At 40.5% G+C, this 24320-nt stretch overlaps 1 protein-coding gene across 2 annotated transcripts in view; it reads left to right on the forward strand.

The window, feature by feature from the left end:
* The window catches only part of INTS1 (integrator complex subunit 1), a 190185-nt gene that overhangs the window by 99338 nt on the left and 66527 nt on the right, over positions 1 to 24320 (forward strand). For both annotated transcript variants that reach the window (XM_053694669.1, XM_053694668.1), the window contains 3 exons: positions 10530 to 10670; positions 12640 to 12820; positions 23641 to 23761. In XM_053694669.1, the coding sequence (XP_053550644.1) occupies positions 10530 to 10670; positions 12640 to 12820; positions 23641 to 23761 (443 nt within the window). The remainder of the gene's footprint in view (positions 1 to 10529; positions 10671 to 12639; positions 12821 to 23640; positions 23762 to 24320) is intronic.

Raw genomic sequence — 24320 nt, forward strand, 5'->3', positions numbered from 1 at the left:
CGTAGCTAAAACATATTCCATAGACTATTGTATTGATGCTTTGTGCTTTTTCACTGTGATGATTACAGAGTTAGGTTTCTGCATTAATACATTCAAGACACAATCACAAGGTTAGAAACAAGAATTTCTCTTGCTGGTAAATCTATCTTTAGATTTCGTATGACAGCACATAATACTACGATTTTACAAAGGGTTTATTTCTTTTTAATGACACGATGAATCCACGGATCATCTTAATTACTATTGGGAATACTACTCCTGCCCTGCAGGAGGCGGCAAAGAGCACCACAGCAAAGCTGTTAAATAGCTCCTCCCTTCCCTCCTACTCCAGTCATTCTCTTTGCCTACGTTAAGTGCAAGGAGGTGGTAAATTAGGTGTTAGAAAAAGATTCTTCAATCAACAGTTTATTATTTTTAAAGTAGTACAAGATTGTGCTGCTTTGTCCTAGGGTGTAGCCGTAGTCCATATCAGTCTCTTCAGTAGAGCAGTGGTGGCTTTAGAGCAATGGGAACTTGTGGGACATAATTCTCACTGCGCCTCCCATACATTGATGCTGCCCTAATCCTGATAGCCTAAGTAAGATTACTCAGGCTTTATCTTTCTCAACAGGGCTATGTGAGAGAGAGGACCTCTCAAACCTGCTGATCTGCCCTGCTGTCTGGCAGATTTTAAAGGTAAGTGCTGACTTTTTATTCTGGGTCGGTGAAAAAGGATCTCAGAGGAAGTGGAGCACTTTATTTAATTGGGATATAACTCCTATATATAAAAGGAGGGAATTCAGTGACAGCATGTTATTAGCAGGCACTGGGGCTGAGGAGAAAAGTGGCTTTATCTCTGGGGGCCTTTTATTGGGCTGAGGGTAAAGGACTCAGTGGAAGATTCTTTGGTCACATATATTTGGGCTAAGCTGCGATCTACAATGCGGTAGCCAAATTTGCCCCCAGGTTTGCTTAAGGTTCAGTTAGCTCCCGGTGGCGTAGTTGTTTAAACAATAATAATGGCGATCAGGAGCTTGATGTTGTAACGCCCACGATGGGCGGAGCTACGGGTGGCGCCAATTTGGGCTGCGCACTCTTCTCTATAATTCCGATTTAGGAAACAGAAGGACTGCTTAGCACAGTAATTAGTGCTTACAGAGAAGTGGGTCCGGACAGCGATACAGCTGCGTTCCGGACCTTTTTTGTAATCATATTGCACACAGTTATGAGAGCGTATGAAAGAGTCTCTGCTGAACACAATTTTTAATGTTTCCATATAAGTGGGACTGGACAACTCTATTGCTACGTTCCGGATCTTTTTTGATCAGTTTAAATTATCGTACCGTTTTTTTATGTTAAATTATCCTTCTGCACACAAAAACAATGAGTTGGCTTGAAATAAAATTTGGGTATTAGAAGGCAGATGGGCACCTCAGCAAGGTTTAGCTGAGGTGTAGATAGGTTCTGCAGTAATTGTGTACTATTTTAGTTTATTTCTGCACACAAAAATAAAAAGTTACATTTAAAAATTTAAAGAGACAGTAACGTTTTTTTATGTGTTAATTTTTATAAAAAAATGTCACTCTATTTTGAACCTACTCCTTCTAAGGCGTTTGCTGTTTAGGAGTCCATTGACAATGGTCAAACTATGCCACAAATTTCTCCTACAGTATCCCAAAAAATGTATGGCCCACATGCAGTGCCCTGCGCTTCCTCTCACACTCCACCTAGAGTTACTTGCATTTCATACATTATCTGTTTTTCCCACGAGGTAGAAAACATTACTAGAGGACATATTTTCAATCATTTAGGGTGATTGATTCAGTAGTTGCTTTTCCGAATGTTTCGTCCTTGTAACCTGAAAAAGGAAGATACTTCGGGAGTATCTGAGGGGGAATTCTCAGACTCAGATGGAGTAATATTTCTATCTGATCCTGAGGTAGTTTTCTTTCAGTTTTTTAGCTTGAATACCTCCATTTGTTACTTGAGGAGGTTTTAGCCACCCTGGGCGACTCCGACACTACCGGCGTAGTCTATCCTAGTGCGTCCAGTAAGTTATAAGGAATGGGAGAGACCTTTTCTCCATTCCCTATATTTAAAAAGATGTTTCCCATAGCCGACTCAGCTTAGGAGGCTTGGCAAACAGTCCCTAGGGTGGAAGGAGTAGTTTCCACCTTAGCTAAGAGAACTACTATACCCTTAGAGGATAGTTGTGTTTTCAAAGGTCCTATGGACAAAAATTAGAAAAGGTATGTACACCAGGGCTTACAATGGCAACCAGCTGTGTACTTTGCTACCGTCACTAGTGCGACGGCATATTGGTTTGATGCGTTGTCTGATGCTACTAGGTCAGAAACTCCCCTGGATGAAATCCAGGATAGGATAAAAGCTCTTAAATTGGCTAATTCCTTTATTTTGAATTCTTCCCTTCAAGTTATCAAACTGGGAGCATCAGGTTTCTCTGTTCCAGCTCACAGAGCCTTATGGTTAGAGCCTTGCTCTGCGGATGTATGCTCTTAGCTTTTAGCGATTCCTTACAAGGGGAAGACCTTGTTGGGACCTGGCTTGACAGAAATAATCTCTGATATTACGGGAGGTAGGAGTTTCCTTCTCAGGACAAAAGGGAGGATAGAGTAATTTTCGTTTCTTTTGAAATTTCAAAGGAAAATTTTTTCCTCTTCGGTCTCCAAGCAGGAACAGTCTAAACCTTCATGGAGACCCAATCTGTCTTAGAATAAGGGAATCATTCCTAGAAGCCAGCTATGACTTGGGTTTGAGATGTTCCGGATCCCTAGGCAGTAGCAATAGTGTCCCAGGGATACAAGATAGAGTTCAACAGTTTTCCTCCCAGAGGCAGTTTTCTGCTTTCAAGATTATCTGTAGACCGGACAAAAAGAGAGGCATTTCTACATTGTGTAAGAGACCTCTCCCACATGGGAGTGATAGTTCCTGTTCCGAATCAGGAATGGAGTCTGGGATTTTATTCCATCTTTTCGTGATTCCCATAAAAGAGGGAACCTTCTGGCCTATTTTAGATCTCAAGAGTCTAAACAAATTCCTCAGAGTACCGTCCTTCAAGATGGAAACTATTAGTTCCTTTCTCTCTTTGGTCCAGGAGGGTCAACTTATGACAACTGTGGATTTAAAGGACATGTACCTGCAGGTTCCCATTCTCTGGGACCATCACAGGTTCCTAAGGTTTGCCTTTCTGGACAAACATTTTCAATCATGGCTCTGCCCTTCGGTCTTGCCGCAGCTCCCAGTAAATTCTCAAAGATTCTGGGATCTCTGTTGGAGGTGTTTCAGTTACGGGGCATTGCAGTGGCACCTTATCTAGATGACATCCTTGTCCAGGCGCCATCCTTACAACAAGCAAGATCCCACACAGAATTGCTGTTATCCTTCCTGAGATCTCTCGGATGGAAGGTGAATTTGGAAAATAATTCCTTAGTCCTAAGAACAAGGGTGACTTTCTTGGGAATCATAATAGATTCCTTATCAATAAGGTTTTTATTGACAGAGGTCAGGAAATCAAAGATCTTCGAATCGGACTGATGGTAGCAGCAATGGACATCTTCCCGTTGTTCGGTTCCACCTCAGTCCTCTGCAGTTATCCATGCTCAGGCAATGGAACGGAGATTATGGGGGCTTGTCTCCTCGAATACTACTAGAGCAGGAGACAAGGGATTCTCTTCAATGGGGGTTGTCTCTGGATCATCTCTCCCAGGAAACCTGCTTTCGCAGACTATCTTGGGTGATTGTGACAACTGACGCCAGCCTTCTAGGATGGGGAACAGTCTGGGCCTCCCTAAAGGCTCAGGGAGTTTGGACTCAGTCAGAGTCTGTTCTTTGTTTTTGCTATAAACATTATGGAGCTGAGAGCGATTTTCAATGCTCTTCTGACCTGGATCCATTTAGCTTCGGTTCAGTTTATCAGATTCCAATCGGATAACATAACTTCAGTTGGTTACATCATTCATCAGGGAGGAACGAGGAGTTCTTTAGCAATGACAGTGGTAACCAAAATAATTCAGTGGGCAGATACCCAATCTTGCGGTCTGTTGGCGATCCACATTCCAGGGGTGGACAACTGGGAGGCAGACTTCTTGAGCAGGCAGACCCTTCATCCGGGGGAGTGAGAGCTCCATCCGGAAGTGGTTTCCCAGCCTGATTCTCAGATGGGGTCAGCCGGAATTGGATCTCATGGCATATCGACAGAATGCCAAGCTTCCAAGGTACAGGTCGAGGTTCAGGGACCCTCAGGAGGTACTGAATAAATTCCCTGGCGGTTCTTTGGACCTTCAGGCTAGCATACCTATTTTCTCTGTTGGTTTTGCTCCGGCTTAGCCTTGCAGAATTTGGTATGAAAATCTGGTGAACATGGCATCTTTGCTACCTTGGAGACTTCTGTGAGGAAGGATTTCTAATTCAAGGTCTCTTCCTTCACCCAAATCTAGTTTCTTTGAAGCTGACTGCTTGGAGAGTGAACGCTTAAATTTTATCCAAGCAGGGCTTTTCTGACTCGGTCATAGAGACCATGATTCAGGCTCGTAAACCTGTAACTAGAAAGATTTATCATAAGATTTGGCGTAAATATCTCTTTTGGTGTAAATCCAAGAGTTAGGATTCCTAGAATTTGGTCATTTCTCCAAGAGGGTTTGGTGAAAGGATTATCGACAAGTTCCCTAAAGGGTCAAATTTCTGCCTTATCTATTTTGTTACACAAACGTCTGGCTGATTTTCCAGAAGTACAATCATTTTGTCAGGCCTTGGTCAGGATCAGGCCTGTGTTCAAGCCAGATACTCCTCCATGGAGTCTTAATTTAGTTTTTAAGGTTCTTGAAGGTGCTCCGTTTGAGCCTATGCATTCCTTAGATATTAAATTGTTATCTTGGAAAGTTTTATTTCTTGTTGCTATTTCTTCTGCTCGCAGAGTGTCAGAGCTCTCGGCATTGCAGTATGAGTCCCCTTACCTTATTTTTCATTCAGATAAGGTAGTTTTACGTACTAGATTAGGATTTCTTCTTAAAGTAGTTTCTGAACGGAACATTAACCAGGAGATCGTTGTTCCTTCCTGGTGTCCTAAGCCTACCTCTCAGAAGGAACGACTTCTGTACAATTTGGACGTGGTCGTGCTGTAAAGTTTTACCTGCAGGCGACTAAGGATTTTCGTCAGTCTTCTGCTTTGTTTGTGTTTTTTTCAGGAAAGTGTAAGCGACAGAAATCTACGTCTACTTCCCTTTCTTTTTGGCTGAAGAGTATCATACGTTTTGCATATGAGACTGCTGGACAGCAGCCTCCAGAGAGAGTTATGGCTCATTCCACGAGGGCTGTTGCTTCCTCATGGGCATTCAAGAATGAAGCTTCTGTGGAACAGATTTGCAAAGCTGCAACTTGGTCATCTCTTCACACTTTTTCAAAGTTCTACAAATTTGTCACTTTTGCCTCGGCTGTGGCCGTTTTTTGGGAGAAAGGTTCTTCAAGCAGTGGTGCCTTCTGTTTAGGTTCCCTGTCTTGTCCCTCCCGTATCATCTGTGTACTCTAGCTTGGGTATTGATTCCCAATAGTAATTAAGATGATCCATGGACTCATCGTGTCATTAAAAAGAAAAGAAAATTTATGCTTACCTGATAAATTTATTTCTTTTTTGACACAATGACACAAAAAACGACTAATTTTACTGACCACCTGTCCTGAGCTAACATTTAAGCAATACTAAGCTAAAATTAGTCAATATTAAATATTTTTCATGTTTGTTGCCCAAGTTATCATTAAATCACTTTATGTTAAATTATGCAATTTATTTGTGCTTTGGATGGGTTAAGTATAATTTATTAATAAAATAAAATTGTTATATTATATTTAAGGACGATAGACGAAAAATGTAGAATGGAAAAGTTGTTTAAAATGGAAAGTTGTTTAAAATGACATGCTGTATCTGAATCATGAAATTTTAATTTAACCTGAGTGTCCCTTTAAATGTCATTTTGCTCAGACTCCAGCATTAGTAAAATGTTTCATCTGAGCTGTTGAGGAATCTAAAAACAGGTAATGATAGTTAGCACATGTGCCAAATGATTTTTTTCAAGTATGTTGTGCTTTATGTGTTGCAACTTAGATTATGAATATTGATTTATCAATCTGGGGCGCGATCCGATAAAGATTGTAGTTTGCGGCGCAAGCGAGGGAACCCCCGCCGCCCGCAGTTTCAGCTTGCAACTCAAGCTATCCTATATACGGCGCCGTCAGAGACTAAAGTGCCGTAAGTCTTACAAACCAGCGATGTCCAGAAATCTGTGTAAGTACAAATTTCTGGAGTCGCCAGTGACTTATGGCACTATAGAAACTGCCGGCGCCTACAAAACCTGACTAAAGTATTAAATCACCCGTACTGTCTAACACGCCTCCAAAACATAGCCCGACACGTCTAACCCTCTATCCGCTATCCCCCTCACTATCCTAATAATAAAAAATGTATTGACCCCTAAACCGCCGCTCCCGGACCCCGCCGCCACCTAATAAAGTTATTAACCCCTAAACCGCCGCTCCCGGACCCCGCCGCCAGCTATATTAAATCTATAACCCCCTAATGTGAGCCCCTACCCCGCCGCCATCTATCTTACCTACCCCCTAAAGTGAGCCCCCTACCCTGCCGCCATCTATCTTACCTACCCCCTAAAGTGAGCCCCCTACCCCGCCGCCATTTATCTTACCTACCTCCTAAAGTGAGCCCCCTACCCCGCTGCCATCTATCTTACCTACCCCCTAAAGTGAGCCCCCTACCCCGCCATCTATCTTAACTACCCCCTAAAGTGAGCCCCTACCCCGCCGCCATCTATTTTAAAAATATTAACCCCTAATTTAATCCCCCTACACCGCCGCCAGCTATATTAACCCTAATTATATTAGGGTTAATATAGTTAATATAGTTATTATATTATATATATTAACTATATTAACCCTAATTATATTAGGGTTAATATAGTTAATATCGTTATTATATTATATATATTTTAAGTATAATAACCCTATCTAACTCTAACATCCCTAACTAAATTCTTATTAAAATAAATCTAATTAATATTAATATTATTAATTAAAATATTCCTATTTAAATCTAAATACTTACCTATAAAATAAACCCTAAGATAGCTACAATGTAATTAATAATTACATTGCAGCTATTTTAGGGTTTATATTTATTTTACAGGTAACTTGGTATTTATTTTAACTAGGTACAATAGCTATTAAATAGTTAATAACTATTTAATAGCTACCTAGTTAAAATAATTACCAATTTACCTGTAAAATAAATCCTAACCTAAGTTACAAATACACCTACACTATCAATAAATTAAATAAACTACAAATATCTAAACTAAAATACAATAAAATAATCTAAACTAAATTACAAAAAATAAAAAAAATATTACAAGATTTTTAAACTAATTACACCTATTCTAAGCCCTCTAATAAAATAATAAAGCCCCCCAAAATAAAAAAATTTCCCTGCCCTATTCTAAATTAAAAAAGTTCAAAGCTCTTTTACCTTACCAGCCCTTAAAAGGGCCTTTTGCGGGGCATGCCCCAAAGAAAACAGCTCTTTTGCATGTAAAAGAAAAACACAATACCACCCCCCAACATTACAACCCACCACCCATATACCCCTATTCTAAACCCACCCAAACCCCCCTTAAAAAAACCTAACACTACCCCCCTGAAGATCTCCCTACCTTGTCTTCACCCAGCCGGGCCGAACTCTTCATCCGATCCGGGCGATGTCCAATGAAGCGGCAGTGAAGTCTTCTTCCATCCGGCGATGTCTTCAATCTTCTTTCTTCGCTCATCTGCCGCGGAACATCCATCCGGTACGACGACTTCCCGACGAATGAGGTACCTTTAAATGACGTCATCCAAGATGGTGTCCGTCGAATTCCGATTGGCTGATAGGATTCTATCAGCCAATCGGAATTAAGGTAGAAAAATCTGATTGGCTGATTGAATCAGCCAATCAGATTCAAGTTCAATCCGATTGGCTGAACCAATCAGCCAATCGGATTGAACTTGAATCTGATTGGCTGATTCCATCAGCCAATCAGCTTTTTCTACTTTAATTCCGATTGGCTGACGTCATTTAAAGGTACCTCATTCGTCGGGAAGTCGTCGTGCCGGATGGATGCTCCACGGCGGAGGAGCGAAGAAAGAAGATTGAAGATGCTGCTTTGCTTGAAGACATCGCCCGGATGGAAGAAGACTTCACTGCCGCTTGATTGAAGACATCGCCCGGATGGAAGAAGACTTCACTGCCGCTTCATTGGACATCGCCCGGATCGGATGAAGAGTTCGGCCCGGCTGGGTGAAGACAAGGTAGGGAGATCTTCAGGGGGGTAGTGTTAGGTTTTTTTTAAGGGGGATTTGGGTGGGTTTAGAATAGGGGTATGTGGGTGGTGGGTTGTAATGTTGGGGGGTGGTATTGTGTTTTTCTTTTACAGGCAAAAGAGCTGAATTCTTTGGGGCATGCCCCGCAAAAGGCCCTTTTAAGGGCTGGTAAGGTAAAAGAGCTTTGAAATTTTTTAATTTAGAATAGGGCAGGGAAATTTTTTTATTTTGGGGGGCTTTATTATTTTATTAGGGGGCTTAGAATAGGTGTAATTAGCTTAAAAATCTTGTAATATTTTTTTATTTTTTGTAATTTAGTGTTTGTTTGTTTTTGTAATTTAGTTTAGATTATTTTATTGTATTTTAGTTTAGATATTTGTAGTTTATTTAATTTATTGATAGTGTAGGTGTATTTGTAACTTAGGTTAGGATTTATTTTACAGGTAAATTGGTAATTATTTTAACTAGGTAGCTATTAAATAGTTATTAACTATTTAATAGCTATTGTACCTAGTTAAAATAAATACCAAGTTACCTGTAAAATAAATATAAACCCTAAAATAGCTACAATGTAATTATTAATTATATTGTAGCTATCTTAGGGTTTATTTTATAGGTAAGTATTTAGATTTAAATAGGAATATTTTAATTAATAATATTAATATTAATTAGATCTATTTTAATAAGAATTTCGTTAGGGGTGTTAGCGTTAGATAGGGTTATTATACTTAATATATATATTATAATAACGATATTAACTATATTAACCCTAATATAATTAGGGTTAATATAGTTAATATAGCTGGCGGCGGTGTAGGGGGATTAAATTAGGGGTTAATATTTTTAAAATAGATGGCGGTGTAAGGGGCTCAGTTTAGGGGGTAGGTAAGGTAGATGGCGGCGGGGTAGGGGCTCACTTTAGTGGGTAGGTAAGGTAGCTGGCGGCGGGGTTGGTGCTCACTTTAGGGGGTAGGTAAGATAGATGGCGGCGGGGTAGGGGGCTCAGTTTAGGGGGTAGGTAAGGTAGCTGGCGGCGGGGTAGGTGCTCACTTTAGGGGGTAGGTAAGATAGATGGTGGCGCGGTAGGGGGCTCACTTTAGGGGGTAGGTAAGATAGATGGCGGCGGTGTAAGGGACTCACATTAGGGGGTATGTAATGTAGCTTGCGACGGTGTAGGGGGATCACATTAGGGGGTTATACTTTTAATGTAGGTGGCGGCGGGGTCCGTGTGCGGCGGTTTAGGGGTTAAATACTTTATTAGGGATTGCGGCGGGGGATCGCGGTTGACAGGTAGATAGACATTGCGCATGCGTTAGGTGTTAGGTTTATTTTGCAGGTAGTTTAGGGAGTTACGGGGCTCCAATAGACAGCGTAAGGCTTACTACGGCTGCATTTTGTGGCGAGGTGAAAATGGAGTAAGATTTCTCCATTTTCGCCACGTAAGTCCTTACGCTGTATATTGGATACCAAACTGCGCTGGTTTGGTATACCTGCCTTTGGCCCAAAAAACTACGGGCAACGGCAGAAATATACGGGCGTAACTTCTAGGTTACGCCGTATATGTGATACCAAACCAGCGCAAATTTCGGCGTCGGCGGCTTTTGCGGGCGACGCTGCATATCGGATCGGGCCCCAAGTAGGATCTAGTTTTTATCTAATATTTTATTGTGACGGCGTTTTATAGGAAATAGTGATGAGTGAAAATCTCAAAATAAATGAATTATCAAAGGATAAATCAGTAAGTGATTAAATTATTATAATTAAAACGAATGTAATGTTAATTCTTAAATGAACGCTTCATAAAACACAAGGGTAAAATATAAACTAGTGAAAGTAACATCATTGCAAAGGAATTGAAATTGTGAAAGAGAGAATTCTAGCTAGTCAGACTGACATAAAAATATCCTGTGTGACAACTTACTGCACAATTCTGCCTAAATAAAAAGAGTGAAATTTGATAGTCTCTGAATTTACAATGTAATGAATAAGCTGAAGGTCTCCAGTCTGCTCATGTATAATCAAGCTAAGCTAACACCAAATGAAGGAACCTGCAGTAGCACATTTACAAAAATTGATTTGGAACAGAAAAAAAGAAAAAAAAAAAAAAGAGCAACACAAAAGGAATGAGCAATTGTGAGTTATTTGTTCTCATTTTGATGTTCCTTTTGCAGTTCGAGGAGGATTTTTGCACCTTGCCGAAGCACTGGCATTTTTTCGGGAGCCGGATGTGACTAATTCCACAGTACGCGCCATTATTACTACTTTGAAATCTGGAGATAAGTGCAATGTGGAACCAGAGTTTATTAGCAAAGGTGAGTGCTTATAAGGACATTTTAATTAATATATTAAACGGACATAAACCTTTTCCAATTTACTTTTTTATTTTTTAATCAAGTTTGCTTTATTCTCTTGGTATCCTTTGCACTACTGGGAGCTAGCTGAACACAGGCGAGCCATTGACAGGAGGCATAGATAAACAGCCACCAATCAGCAGCCAGTTCCGAGTAATGCATTGCTGCTCTGAAACCTACCTATGTATGCTTTTTGACAAAGGATACTAAATGAACAAAGCAAATTAGATTACAAAAGTAAATTGGAAAGTTGTTTAAAATTGTATTCTCTATCTGTATCGTGGAAGTTTTAATTTACTGTCCCTTTAAGTATAAAATTTATATTTTTGTTTGCGTGTTACCTACCAGCTTATATATATATTTGTCAAGCAACATTCAATGTGTTATTCACATGGCCGGGGGCAACGTTGTATATGGTGCTATAATTGATCTTATCAGCAATATGGCTGTGAGTTATGATGTAAGTCAAATATTCTCTGCTTGTATGAGTTTATTAAAGGGACACTAAACTTTTAAAAAAAGAAGCTGGAAGCAGTGATGGATCTAAGGGAGAGCAAGGGGTGCAAAAGCCCCACTTATCTTCTATTTTGCATCTCCATTGGGCTGATGAAGAGGTAAAGAATACAAATTAGTACTCGCTGCCCCCTGTTCTTTAAGGCAGCCGCATCCCATGACTAGGGTAGTCGAGTATCCTTCATAAAAATACTGTACAATCTGTCAGTGACTGTTCACAATGGTAAATGGTGTCACACAATGCCCTCCCCAAAAGCTCTGCTTTAACCACCCCCCCATCCGGATATCATCATGTATATTTTTTACAACTGAGCAGTAATTTTACTTCTTGGCTGCCAGCAACAAATACCCCTTGACTGCCCCTCCCTTCTTTCTGATCCATATTTGTACTATATTTAGGCATAGGAAGCATTTTATAGTTCGCTAACACTCAGGGACATTTAAAGGGACAGTCTAGGCCGATATAAACTTTCATGATTCAGATAGGGCATGTAATTTTAAACAATTTTCCAATTTACTTTTATCACCAATTTTGCTTTGTTCTCTTGGTATTCTTAGTTGAAAGCTTAACCTAGGAGGTTCATATGCTCATTTCTTAGACCTTGAAGGCCACCTCTTTTCAGAATGCATTTTAACAGTTTTTCACCACTAGAGGGTGTTAGTTCATGTATTTCATATAGATAACACTGTGCTCGTGCACGTGAAGTTATCTGGGAGCAGGCACTGATTGGCTAAACTGCAAGTCTGTCAAAAGAACTGAAATAAAGGGGCAGTTTGTAGAGGCTTAGATACAAGATAATCACAGAGGTTAAAAGTATATTAATATAATTTTGTTGGTTATGCAAAATTGGGGAATGGGTAATAAAGGGATTATCTATCTTTTAAAACAATAAAATTCTGGTGTAGACTGTCCCTTTAAGTGTCTAGTATTTTTGTGAAGATTTTACTGGACTGTCTAGTTGAATACTGGACACTTGACAACCCTACCCATAACTTCCTAATCTCACACCCTCACAGTACCATCCATGCCTGTTGGGAATTCTCCAATCAGATGCTGTAAGGCATGTCCTACCCTTCTTGATTGTAAATTCCCACGGAAATAGGGCCCTCAATACCTCCTGTATTTGTTTGATACATTTTGTCCTCCCTCTTAATATATTGGATCATTGTTGTATGTTTATCTTTTGTACCCAGGAACAGCGCTGCGTAATTTGTTGGTGCTTTATAAATAAAGTATGATAATATTATATAGGGTAAACCAGCGGTGTAAAACCAATGGAAGTGTGATAGAGACTTGATGCTAAAAGAAAAGAAATATTTGCTAAAATAATGTAGTATCAAATTTTTTTTTTTTTTTTAGTGCAATGTCGTTTTAAGCTTTTAATATTTTCTTACTGTTTTTCTATGTTTATTTCAGTTCTTAAAGGTCTAATAGAAACAAAATCTCCATATTTGGAAGAGTTTCTTAGCGTCTTGTTCTCCGTAACCATTGAAACAACGTCCAGGTTTACTGCCTCTGGTCCGGTGGCCGTGGTTAGCTCTTTGTTACTGCAAGAGAGAGAGGAGTCTTCTGTCAAGAAAGGAAGCGAGTGCACCAGGTACACCCCTAATAGCACATGTTTTGTCTATAAAAAAGGTATTCATGGGGAAATGTTCGTTTGAAAATTGTATGGAGGAAACTGTGATATGCAACCTTCAAAGGGGCTCTACATTTTTCTTAAATTGATGGTAAACTTTCCCCTTTGTATAAACAGAATGTTAGCGATAATTGAGATGGAATTTGATTTATCAGTTTTAATGAAGATGCGCTATAACTTACATTTTAATGTAGCGCTGAAATTCAAATACCCCGTGCTGCGGCCGACTGTTCTTCATTCAGTGCTCTAGCTGTATGGCACTTACACAATGTATGTTTTGGTAGCCAGAGTGCTGATTGGAGAACACTTCAAACCGTTAGCTCACAAAAAAAAAAAAGTTTTGAAATTGGTGGCTGGAGCGCGTGGTATTTAAATTTTAGCGCTGCATTTTTTTAATTAACCCCTTAACGACCGAGGACGTGCAGGGTACGTCCTCAGAGAAAAGGCAGTTAATGCCTGAGAACGTACCCTGCACGTCCTCGGTGTGGAAAGCAGCTGGAAGCGATCCTGCTCGCTTCCAGCTGCTTTCCGGTTATTGCAGTGATGATATGGATATCCTCGATATGGAGGCATCCTGCAATAACCTTAAATGGCCATCCGGTGCAGAGAGAGCCACTCTGTGGCCCTCTCTGCACCGGACATCGGTGGCCGGTAACGTTGGTGGGTGGGAGCTGACTTGGGAGGCGGGTGGGCGGCCATCGATGGGCCGGGTAATGTAGAGGGGGGCGGGGGCGATGGGGGCGTGCACAGGCGCGCGCGCGTGCACGTCGGGCGGCGGGCGGGAGCGTGCACGGGGCGGGAGCGGGTGGGAACCGCTACACTACAGAAAAGACTGTGCTAAAAGTTTGTGTAAAGCTTTTTATTTTTAAAAAAAAAACAGTCAAAGGTATCTAGGAGGGGGTGGGGGTTTGTTCTTTGGTGGGTAGGGGAGCTACACTACAGAAAATGGGGAAAAAATAAAAAAGCAACTGTTTTTTTTATAAACTGGGTACTGGCAGACAGCTGCCAGTACCCAAGATGGCGGCCATTAAGGCAGAGGGGGAGGGTTAGACAGCTGTTTGGTGGGGGATCAGCCAGGTTGGGGGCTAAGGGGGGCTCCTACACAGCAGCATATGTAAATATGCTTAAAAAAAAAACCCAAAAAGCCTAAATATATATTTTATTTTAGTACTGGCAGAGTTGCTGCCAGTACTTAAGATGGTGGGGACAATTGTGGGGTGGGGGAGGGAAGGGAGCTGTTTGGGAGGGATCAGGGGGTCTGATGTGTCAGGTGGGAGGCTGATCTCTACACTAAAGCTAAAATTAACCCTGCAAGCTCCCTACAAACTTCCTAATTAACCCCTTCACTGCTAGCTATAATACACGTGTGATGCGCAGCGGCATTTAGCGGCCTTCTAAGTACCAAAAAGCAACGCCAAAGCCATATATGTCTGCTATTTCTGAACAAAGGGGATCCCAGAGAAGCATTTACAACAATTTGTGCCATAATTGCACAAGCTGTTTGTAAATGATTTCAGTGAGAAACCTAAAATTGTGAAAAATTTAACTTTTTTTTTAATTTGATCGCAATTGGCGGTGAAATGGTGGCATGAAATATACCAAAATGGGCCTAGATCATTACTTGGGGTTGTCTACTACACTACACTAAAGCTAAAATTACCCCAAAAAGCTCCCTACATGCTCCCTAATTAACCCCTTTACTGCTGGGCATAATACACGTGTGGTGCACAGTGGCATTTAGCATCCTTCTAATTACCAAAAAGCAACACCAAAGCCATATATGTCTGCTATTTCTGAACAAAGGGGATCCCAAAGAAAAATTTACAATCATTTATGCCATAATTGCACAAGCTGTTTGTAAATAATTTCAGTGAGAAACCAAAAGTTTGTGAAAAAATTTGTGAAAAAGTGAACGATTTTTTGTATTTGATCGCATTTGGCGGTGAAATGGTGGCATGAAATATACCAAAATTGGCCTAGATCAATACTTTGGGATGTTTACTAAAAAAAAATATATACATGTCAATGGATATTCAGAGATTCCTGAAAGATATTAGTGTTCTAATGTAACTAGCGCTAATCTTGAAAAAAAAATGGTTTGGAAATAGCAAAGTGCTACTTGTATTTATGGCCCTATAACTTACAAAAAAAGCAAAGAACATGTAAACATTGGGTATTTCTAAACTCAGGACAAAATTTAGAAACTATTTAGCATGGGTGTTTTTTGGTGGTTGCAGATGTATAACAGATTTTGGGGGTCAAAGTTAGAAAAAGTGTGTTTTTTTCCATTTTTTTCTCATATTTTATAATTTTTTTTAAAGTAAATTATAAGATATGATGAAAAACAGAATTTATGTTTACCTGATAAATTACTTTCTCCAACGGTGTGTCCGGTCCACGGCGTCATCCTTACTTGTGGGATATTCTCTTCCCCAACAGGAAATGGCAAAGAGCCCAGCAAAGCTGGTCACATGATCCCTCCTAGGCTCCGCCTACCCCAGTCATTCGACCGACGTTAAGGAGGAATATTTGCATAGGAGAAACCATATGGTAACGTGGTGACTGTAGTTAAAGAAAATAAATTATCAGACCTGATTAAAAAAACCAGGGCGGGCCGTGGACCGGACACACCCTTGGAGAAAGTAATTTATAAGGTAAAAATAAAATAAGTTTTCTCCAACATAGGTGTGTCCGGTCCACGGCGTCATCCTTACTTGTGGGAACCAATACCAAAGCTTTAGGACACGGATGAAGGGAGGGAGCAAATCAGGTCACCTAAATGGAAGGCACCACGGCTTGCAAAACCTTTCTCCCAAAAATAGCCTCAGAAGAAGCAAAAGTATCAAACTTGTAAAATTTGGTAAAAGTGTGCAGTGAAGACCAAGTCGCTGCCCTACATATCTGATCAACAGAAGCCTCGTTCTTGAAGGCCCATGTGGAAGCCACAGCCCTAGTGGAATGAGCCGTGATTCTTTCGGGAGGCTGCCGTCCGGCAGTCTCGTAAGCCAATCTGATGATGCTTTTAATCCAAAAAGAGAGAGAGGTAGAAGTTGCTTTTTGACCTCTCCTTTTACCAGAATAAACAACAAACAAGGAAGATGTTTGTCTAAAATCCTTTGTAGCATCTAAATAGAATTTTAGAGCGCGAACAACATCCAAATTGTGCAACAAACGTTCCTTCTTTGAAACTGGTTTCGGACACAGAGAAGGTACGATAATCTCCTGGTTAATGTTTTTGTTAGAAACAACTTTTGGAAGAAAACCAGGTTTAGTACGTAAAACCACCTTATCTGCATGGAACACCAGATAAGGAGGAGAACACTGCAGAGCAGATAATTCTGAAACTCTTCTAGCAGAAGAAATTGCAACTAAAAACAAAACTTTCCAAGATAATAACTTAATATCAACGGAATGCAAGGGTTCAAACGGAACCCCCTGAAGAACTGAAAGAACTAAATTGAGACTCCAAGGAGGAGTCAAAGGTTTGTAAACAGGCTTAATTCTAACCAGAGCCTGAACAAAGGCTTGAACATCTGGCACAGCGGCCAGCTTTTTGTGAAGTAACACAGACAAGGCAGAAATCTGTCCCTTCAGGGAACTTGCAGATAATCCTTTTTCCAATCCTTCTTGAAGGAAGGATAGAATCCTAGGAATCTTAACCTTGTCCCAAGGGAATCCTTTAGATTCACACCAACAGATATATTTTTTCCAAATTTTGTGGTAAATCTTTCTAGTTACAGGCTTTCTGGCCTGAACAAGAGTATCGATAACAGAATCTGAGAATCCTCGCTTCGATAAGATCAAGCGTTCAATCTCCAAGCAGTCAGCTGGAGTGAAACCAGATTCGGATGTTCGAACGGACCCTGAACAAGAAGGTCTTGTCTCAAAGGTAGCTTCCAAGGAGGAGCCGATGACATATTCACCAGATCTGCGTACCAAGTCCTGCGTGGCCACGCAGGAGCTATCAAGATCACCGACGCCCTCTCCTGATTGATCCTGGCTACCAGCCTGGGGATGAGAGGAAACGGCGGGAACACATAAGCTAGTTTGAAGGTCCAAGGTGCTACTAGTGCATCCACTAGAGCCGCCTTGGGATCCCTGGATCTGGACCCGTAGCAAGGAACTTTGAAGTTCTGACGAGAGGCCATCAGATCCATGACTGGAATGCCCCACCGCTGAGTGACTTGGGCAAAGATTTCCGGATGGAGTTCCCACTCCCCCGGATGCAATGTCTGACGACTCAGAAAATCCGCTTCCCAATTTTCCACTCCTGGGATGTGGATAGCAGACAGGTGGCAGGAGTGAGACTCCGCCCATAGAATGATTTTGGTCACTTCTTCCATCGCCAGGGAACTCCTTGTTCCCCCCTGATGGTTGATGTACGCAACAGTTGTCATGTTGTCTGATTGAAACCGTATGAACTTGGCCCTCGCTAGCTGAGGCCAAGCCTTGAGAGCATTGAATATCGCTCTCAGTTCCAGAGTATTTATCGGTAGAAGAGATTCTTCCCGAGACCAAAGACCCTGAGCTTTCAGGGATCCCCAGACCGCGCCCCAGCCCATCAGACTGGCGTCGGTCGTGACAATGACCCACTCTGGTCTGCGGAATGTCATCCCTCGTGACAGGTTGTCCAGGGACAGCCACCAACGGAGTGAGTCTCTGGTCCTCTGATTTACTTGTATCTTCGGAGACAAGTCTGTATAGTCCCCATTCCACTGACTGAGCATGCACAGTTGTAATGGTCTTAGATGAATGCGTGCAAAAGGAACTATGTCCATTGCCGCTACCATCAACCCGATCACTTCCATGCACTGAGCTATGGAAGGAAGAGGAACGGAATGGAGTATCCGACAAGAGTCTAGAAGTTTTGTTTTTCTGGCCTCTGTCAGAAAAATCCTCATTTCTAAGGAGTCTATTATTGTTCCCAAGAAGGGAACCCTTGTTGACGGAGATAGAGAACTCTTTTCCACGTTCACTTTCCATCCGTGAGATCTGAGAAAGGCCAGGACAATGTCCGTGTGAGCCTTTGCTTGAGGAAGGGACGACGCTTGAATCAGAATGTCGTCCAAGTAAGGTACTACAGCAATGCCCCTTGGTCTTAGCACAGCTAGAAGGGACCCTAGTACCTTTGTGAAAATCCTTGGAGCAGTGGCTAATCCGAAAGGAAGCGCCACGAACTGGTAATGTTTGTCCAGGAATGCGAACCTCAGGAACCGATGATGTTCCTTGTGGATAGGAATATGTAGATACGCATCCTTTAAATCCCCCGTGGTCATGAATTGACCTTCCTGGATGGAAGGAAGAATAGTTCGAATGGTTTCCATCTTGAACGATGGAACCTTGAGAAACTTGTTTAAGATCTTGAGATCTAAGATTGGTCTGAACGTTCCCTCTTTTTTGGGAACTATAAACAGATTGGAGTAGAACCCCATCCCTTGTTCTCTTAATGGAACGGGATGAATCACTCCCAGTTTTAACAGGTCTTCTACACAATGTAAGAATGCCTGTCTTTTTATGTGGTCTGAAGACAACTGAGACCTGTGGAACCTCCCCCTTGGGGGAAGTCCCTTGAATTCCAGAAGATAACCTTGGGAGACTATTTCTAGCGCCCAAGGATCCAGAACATCTCTTGCCCAAGCCTGAGCGAAGAGAGAGAGTCTGCCCCCCACCAGATCCGGTCCCGGATCGGGGGCCAACATTTCATGCTGTCTTGGTAGCAGTGGCAGGTTTCTTGGCCTGCTTTCCCTTGTTCCAGCCTTGCATTGGTCTCCAAGCTGGCTTGGCTTGAGAAGTATTACCCTCTTGCTTAGAGGACGTAGCACTTTGGGCTGGTCCGTTTCTACGAAAGGGACGAAAATTAGGTTTATTTTTTGCCTTGAAAGGCCGCTCCTGAGGAAGGGCGTGGCCCTTACCCCCAGTGATATCCGAGATAATCTCTTTCAAGTCAGGGCCAAACAGCGTTTTCCCCTTGAAAGGAATGTTAAGTAGCTTGTTCTTGGAAGACGCATCAGCCGACCAAGATTTCAACCAAAGCGCTCTGCGCGCCACAATAGCAAACCCAGAATTCTTAGCCGCTAACCTAGCCAATTGCAAAGTGGCGTCTAGGGTGAAAGAATTAGCCAATTTGAGAGCATTGATTCTGTCCTTAATCTCCTCATAAGGAGGAGAATCACTGTCGACCGCCTTTATCAGCTCATCGAACCAGAAACATGCGGCTGTAGCGACAGGGACAATGCATGAAATTGGTTGTAGAAGGTAACCCTGCTGAACAAACATCTTTTTAAGCAAACCTTCTAATTTTTTATCCATAGGATCTTTGAAAGCACAACTATCCTCTATGGGTATAGTGGTGCGTTTGTTTAAAGTGGAAACCGCTCCCTCGACCTTGGGGACTGTCTGCCATAAGTCCTTTCTAGGGTCGACCATAGGAAACAATTTTTTAAATATGGGGGGAGGGACGAAAGGAATACCGGGCCTTTCCCATTCTTTATTAACAATGTCCGCCACCCGCTTGGGTATAGGAAAAGCTTCTGGGAGCCCCGGCACCTCTAGGAACTTGTCCATTTTACATAGTTTCTCTGGGATGACCAACTTGTCACAATCATCCAGAGTGGATAATACCTCCTTAAGCAGAATGCGGAGATGTTCCAACTTAAATTTAAATGCAATCACATCAGGTTCAGCTTGTTGAGAAATGTTCCCTGAATCAGTAATTTCTCCCTCAGACAAAACCTCCCTGGCCCCATCAGACTGAGTTAGGGGCCCTTCAGAAATATTAATATCAGCGTCGTCATGCTCTTCAGTATCTAAAACAGAGCAGTCGCGCTTACGCTGATAAGTGTTCATTTTGGCTAAAATGTTTTTGACAGAATTATCCATTACAGCCGTTAATTGTTGCATAGTAAGGAGTATTGGCGCGCTAGATGTACTAGGGGCCTCCTGAGTGGGCAAGACTCGTGTAGACGAAGGAGGGAATGATGCAGTACCATGCTTACTCCCCTCACTTGAGGAATCATCTTGGGCATCATTGTCATTGTCACATAAATCACATTTATTTAAATGAATAGGAATTCTGGCTTCCCCACATTCAGAACACAGTCTATCTGGTAGTTCAGACATGTTAAACAGGCATAAACTTGATAACAAGTACAAAAAACGTTTTAAAATAAAACCGTTACTGTCACTTTAAATTTTAAACTGAACACACTTTATTACTGCAAATGCGAAAAAACATGAAGGAATTGTTCAAAATTTACCAAATTTTCACCACAGTGTCTTAAAGCCTTAAAAGTATTGCACACCAAATTTGGAAGCTTTAACCCTTAAAATAACGGAACCGGAGCCGTTTTGAACTTTAACCCCTTTACAGTCCCTGGTATCTGCTTTGCTGAGACCCAACCAAGCCCCAAGGGGAATACGATACCAAATGACGCCTTCAGAAAGTCTTTTCTAAGTATCAGAGCTCCTCTCACATGCGACTGCATGCCATGCCTCTCAAAAACAAGTGCGCAACACCGGCGCGAAAATGAGGCTCTTCCTATGCTTTGGGAAAGCCCCTAAAGAATAAGGTGTCTAAAACAGTGCCTGCCGATATTATTATATCAAAATACCCAGATAAAATGATTCCTCAAGGCTAAATATGTGTTAATAATCAATCGATTTAGCCCAAAAAAAGTCTACAGTCTTAATAAGCCCTTTTTGAAGCCCTTATTTACAATCGTAATAAACATGGCTTACCGGATCCCAGAGGGAAAATGACAGCTTCCAGCATTACATCGTCTTGTTAGAATGTGTCATACCTCAAGCAGCAAGAGACTGCTCACTGTTCCCCCAACTGAAGTTAATTGCTCTCAACAGTCCTGTGTGGAACAGCCATGGATTTTAGTGACGGTTGCTAAAATCATTTTCCTCATACAAACAGAAATCTTCATCTCTTTTCTGTTTCTGAGTAAATAGTACATACCAGCACTATTTCAAAATAACAAACTCTTGATTGAATAATAAAAACTACAGTTAAACACTAAAAAACTCTAAGCCATCTCCGTGGAGATGTTGCCTGTACAACGGCAAAGAGAATGACTGGGGTAGGCGGAGCCTAGGAGGGATCATGTGACCAGCTTTGCTGGGCTCTTTGCCATTTCCTGTTGGGGAAGAGAATATCCCACAAGTAAGGATGACGCCGTGGACCGGACACACCTATGTTGGAGAAATAATGGTATCTTTGGAAAGTCCATTTAATGGCGAGAAAAACGGTATATAATATATGTGGGTACAGTAAATGAGTAAGAGGAAAATTACAGCTAAACACAAACACCGCAAAAATGTAAAAATAGCCTTGGTCCCAAATGGACAGAAAATGGAAAAGTGCTGTGGTCATTAAAGGGTTAAAGGGTCATGAAACCAAAAAAATTTCTTTCATGATTCAGATAGAGAATACAATTTTAAACAACTTTCTAATTTACTTATATTATTTAATTTGTTTCATTCTCTTGGTATCATTTGTTGAAGGAGCACCAATGCAGTAATGGTTTCTAACTGAACACATGGGTGAGGCAATCACAATTAATATATATATATGCAGCCACCAATCAACTGCTAGAACTGAGGTTCTCTGCTGCCCCTGAGCTTGCCTAGGTAAACCTTTCAGCAAAGGATAACAAGAGAAGGAAGCAAATTAAATAATAGAAGTAAACTGGAAAGTTGTTTAAAATTGTATTCTCTATCTGAATCATGAAAGAAAAAATTTGGGTTTCACGTCCCTTTAAGTTATAGCGCATCTTCATTACAACTGATTAATTAAACTCCATCTAAAATGTCGCTAACATTCCTGATCTGTTTAATGTCAGAGCTCATTGTGGTGATACATTTGATTAGTTGATGAAACCACCATGAAACATTGACAACATTTTACTAGGTCAGTTTGGTTGGTTTAGCAGAAGCAACTTTTGGAGGAAAAGTGAAACGGCCAGCCACTCCTCCATGTGATTTTGTTTGTACGGTCACAACAGTAATGAATGTGCTTTCATTAGACGGGGTACATGATTTGTATTTATCATAATATCCTCATGTTTACAACATCAATACTTAAAAGGGCCACTAAAGTCAAAATAAAAGTGTCATGATACAGATAAAACAAGCAATTTAAAACACCTTTCCAATATACTTCTATTATCAAAACGTGCATATTCTTTTTATTTCCACAATTTCTGTGCACCAGCTCCTACTGAGTATGTGCAAAATATTTGTGTTTTGTGATTGGCTTATGCCTGTCACATGATATAGGGGAGGGAAAATTGGATTAACTTTGAATTTTTCCAGAAAATATTTTACTACTCATTTCAAATTTAAAGTGCTATTGCATTGTCTTTTTTCCCGTTGTATATTTGTCAATTATTCAATTCTACTGTATGTAGTGGTCCTTTAAAGTGATGCAGCATAACTGTAAAAATAAAAGCTGACTAGAAAATATCACCTGAACATCTCGATGTAAAAAAGGAAGATATTTTATCTCAAAATAACACATCCCATTGTAAAGGGACTTTAATCAACCAATCAGGATGCTAGTCCCATGACTAGCAAGGGAGCGTACATCTACAAGTGCAAGCACAGTCATGTTATTTCTTTTCTCAGTTTAAGGAAGTTTACTATGAAATCTCATGAGATTACAGTAAGGAAAAGTGTGCATTGAGAACTGAAGAAATATGAGGGAAAATATCTTCCTTTTTCACATAGAGATGCTCAGGTGATATATTTTTTAGTCAGCTTTTTACAGTTATGCTGTCCCTTTAATTATCTTACCTCCTGAGCCTTTAAGGGGTCTCTTTTTCTTTCTTTGTGTCAAATCTCTTCGATTATAGCTATGCATTAAACCAAAATGCATATAGGAAAAAAAATGAGACTGAAGACATTTAGGAAGTTTCTAAATAATGTGTTGTCTTTTTAAATTTACATTTTTTTTTCTTTATGGGTGAAGCATTGAATAAAGATTTTGAAGGGAGAGTATAAGCACTAGGTGCATAATCATATCCAAAGCAAGCTGTGGACGTGTGATATAGAAGAGTTTGTAATTATCATTTGTGACATATAACAAATATACAATTATACTGAGCCATACTGTATATGTAAAACTGACAAAAAGAGAAGGTAGTGGGAGAAAAAGAGATATTCAATGCTATAAAATGACTTAATTGAAAGAAGACAGATATTAATGCTATCTATGCAAGTTGACCTGGATGTAAATTTTTTTTGTGCATAGCTCAGGGCTGGACAAACCCAGGAGCCACTTGCTCTTAGAATTTTACCCCTGGCTCCTAACGTTTTGGGTTATTCTCCATCTATCTATATACAAATACCACTCTCTGGCTCCTAAAAGTGTGCCTGGCTCCTAAATATCCTTACTGGCTCCTAAATTTTAAACAGATGTGTTGACCCCCTCATAGCTAATAAGCATGGGCAATATTTTGTTATTCAACATTATTTTACTATCTAAACGCTGAATGTGGCCACCAGCAGTAAAGTTTGGCTTTTTTTGGCGCAAAACATAAATATCTGTGCAAATCCAGCTATTTGGGTGTTGCACTATTACAGGAATAAATATGGCACAGAAAGTAGCCGTATGCTGCTTTCTGCAGCCATATTTGACATCCGTTTAGTAAACAAAGGCCAAATATTAAAATTCTCTAATCTCTGATTTATTTGAGATGAATATCAATTGCAGTTTGTTTTAGTTATGCTCCTGTTTAGTGTGGCAATTTGACACAATATTCTTCTGATGCCTCTAGCCCTGAAGCTGCCCGAGCAAGCCCTTCTGGTCTGCTCATTGACTGGTTGGATTTACTAGACCCTGAGGTTATAAGCAGCTGTCCGGATCTGCAACAAAGGCTGTTATTTTCCTGGAATAAGGTACATCTATGTTACTAAATATTTATTTAAATCTATCAGTAGAAAGTTAGAATTCATATATCTAATAATATTTTAAGGGTATAAAATATTTTAAGGGGTATAAATTTGATCTGAACATTTGCGTTGGGAAATTCGGGAAATGACAATGTGTACAGTAAAAGTAAATGTGAAATATGTAGTGTTTAATTGTCCACCTTCATTATTTTTGTAGCAAAAAATATTAAAACATCTTGGGCTATTTAGCCCCATATTTATGAAAAATACCTCAACTTATCCATCCAGACCAATAGCTGTGTGCATTAAAGTGATGGTAAAGGTAGCTTGTTTAATAATATTATATGAATCCAGTTTACTGTAAACACATACAAGTCAATTTTAAATAATATATACAATTATTTGTAAATATTTTAATAGAAAAAAGGTTTGTTGCCGTATTGGTCCTACAGAGAATGTTCAGGTTTCTTTTGTTTTTTTTTATTCCATAAGCTTTCAAGACCTCACAGGTCTCTTCTTCAGATTGAAAATATTTTAATATAAATATTTTACCTATAAATGGTTC

This window comes from Bombina bombina, chromosome 11 (assembly GCF_027579735.1).
Source record: "Bombina bombina isolate aBomBom1 chromosome 11, aBomBom1.pri, whole genome shotgun sequence".
Classification (NCBI taxonomy): Eukaryota; Metazoa; Chordata; class Amphibia; order Anura; family Bombinatoridae; genus Bombina; species Bombina bombina.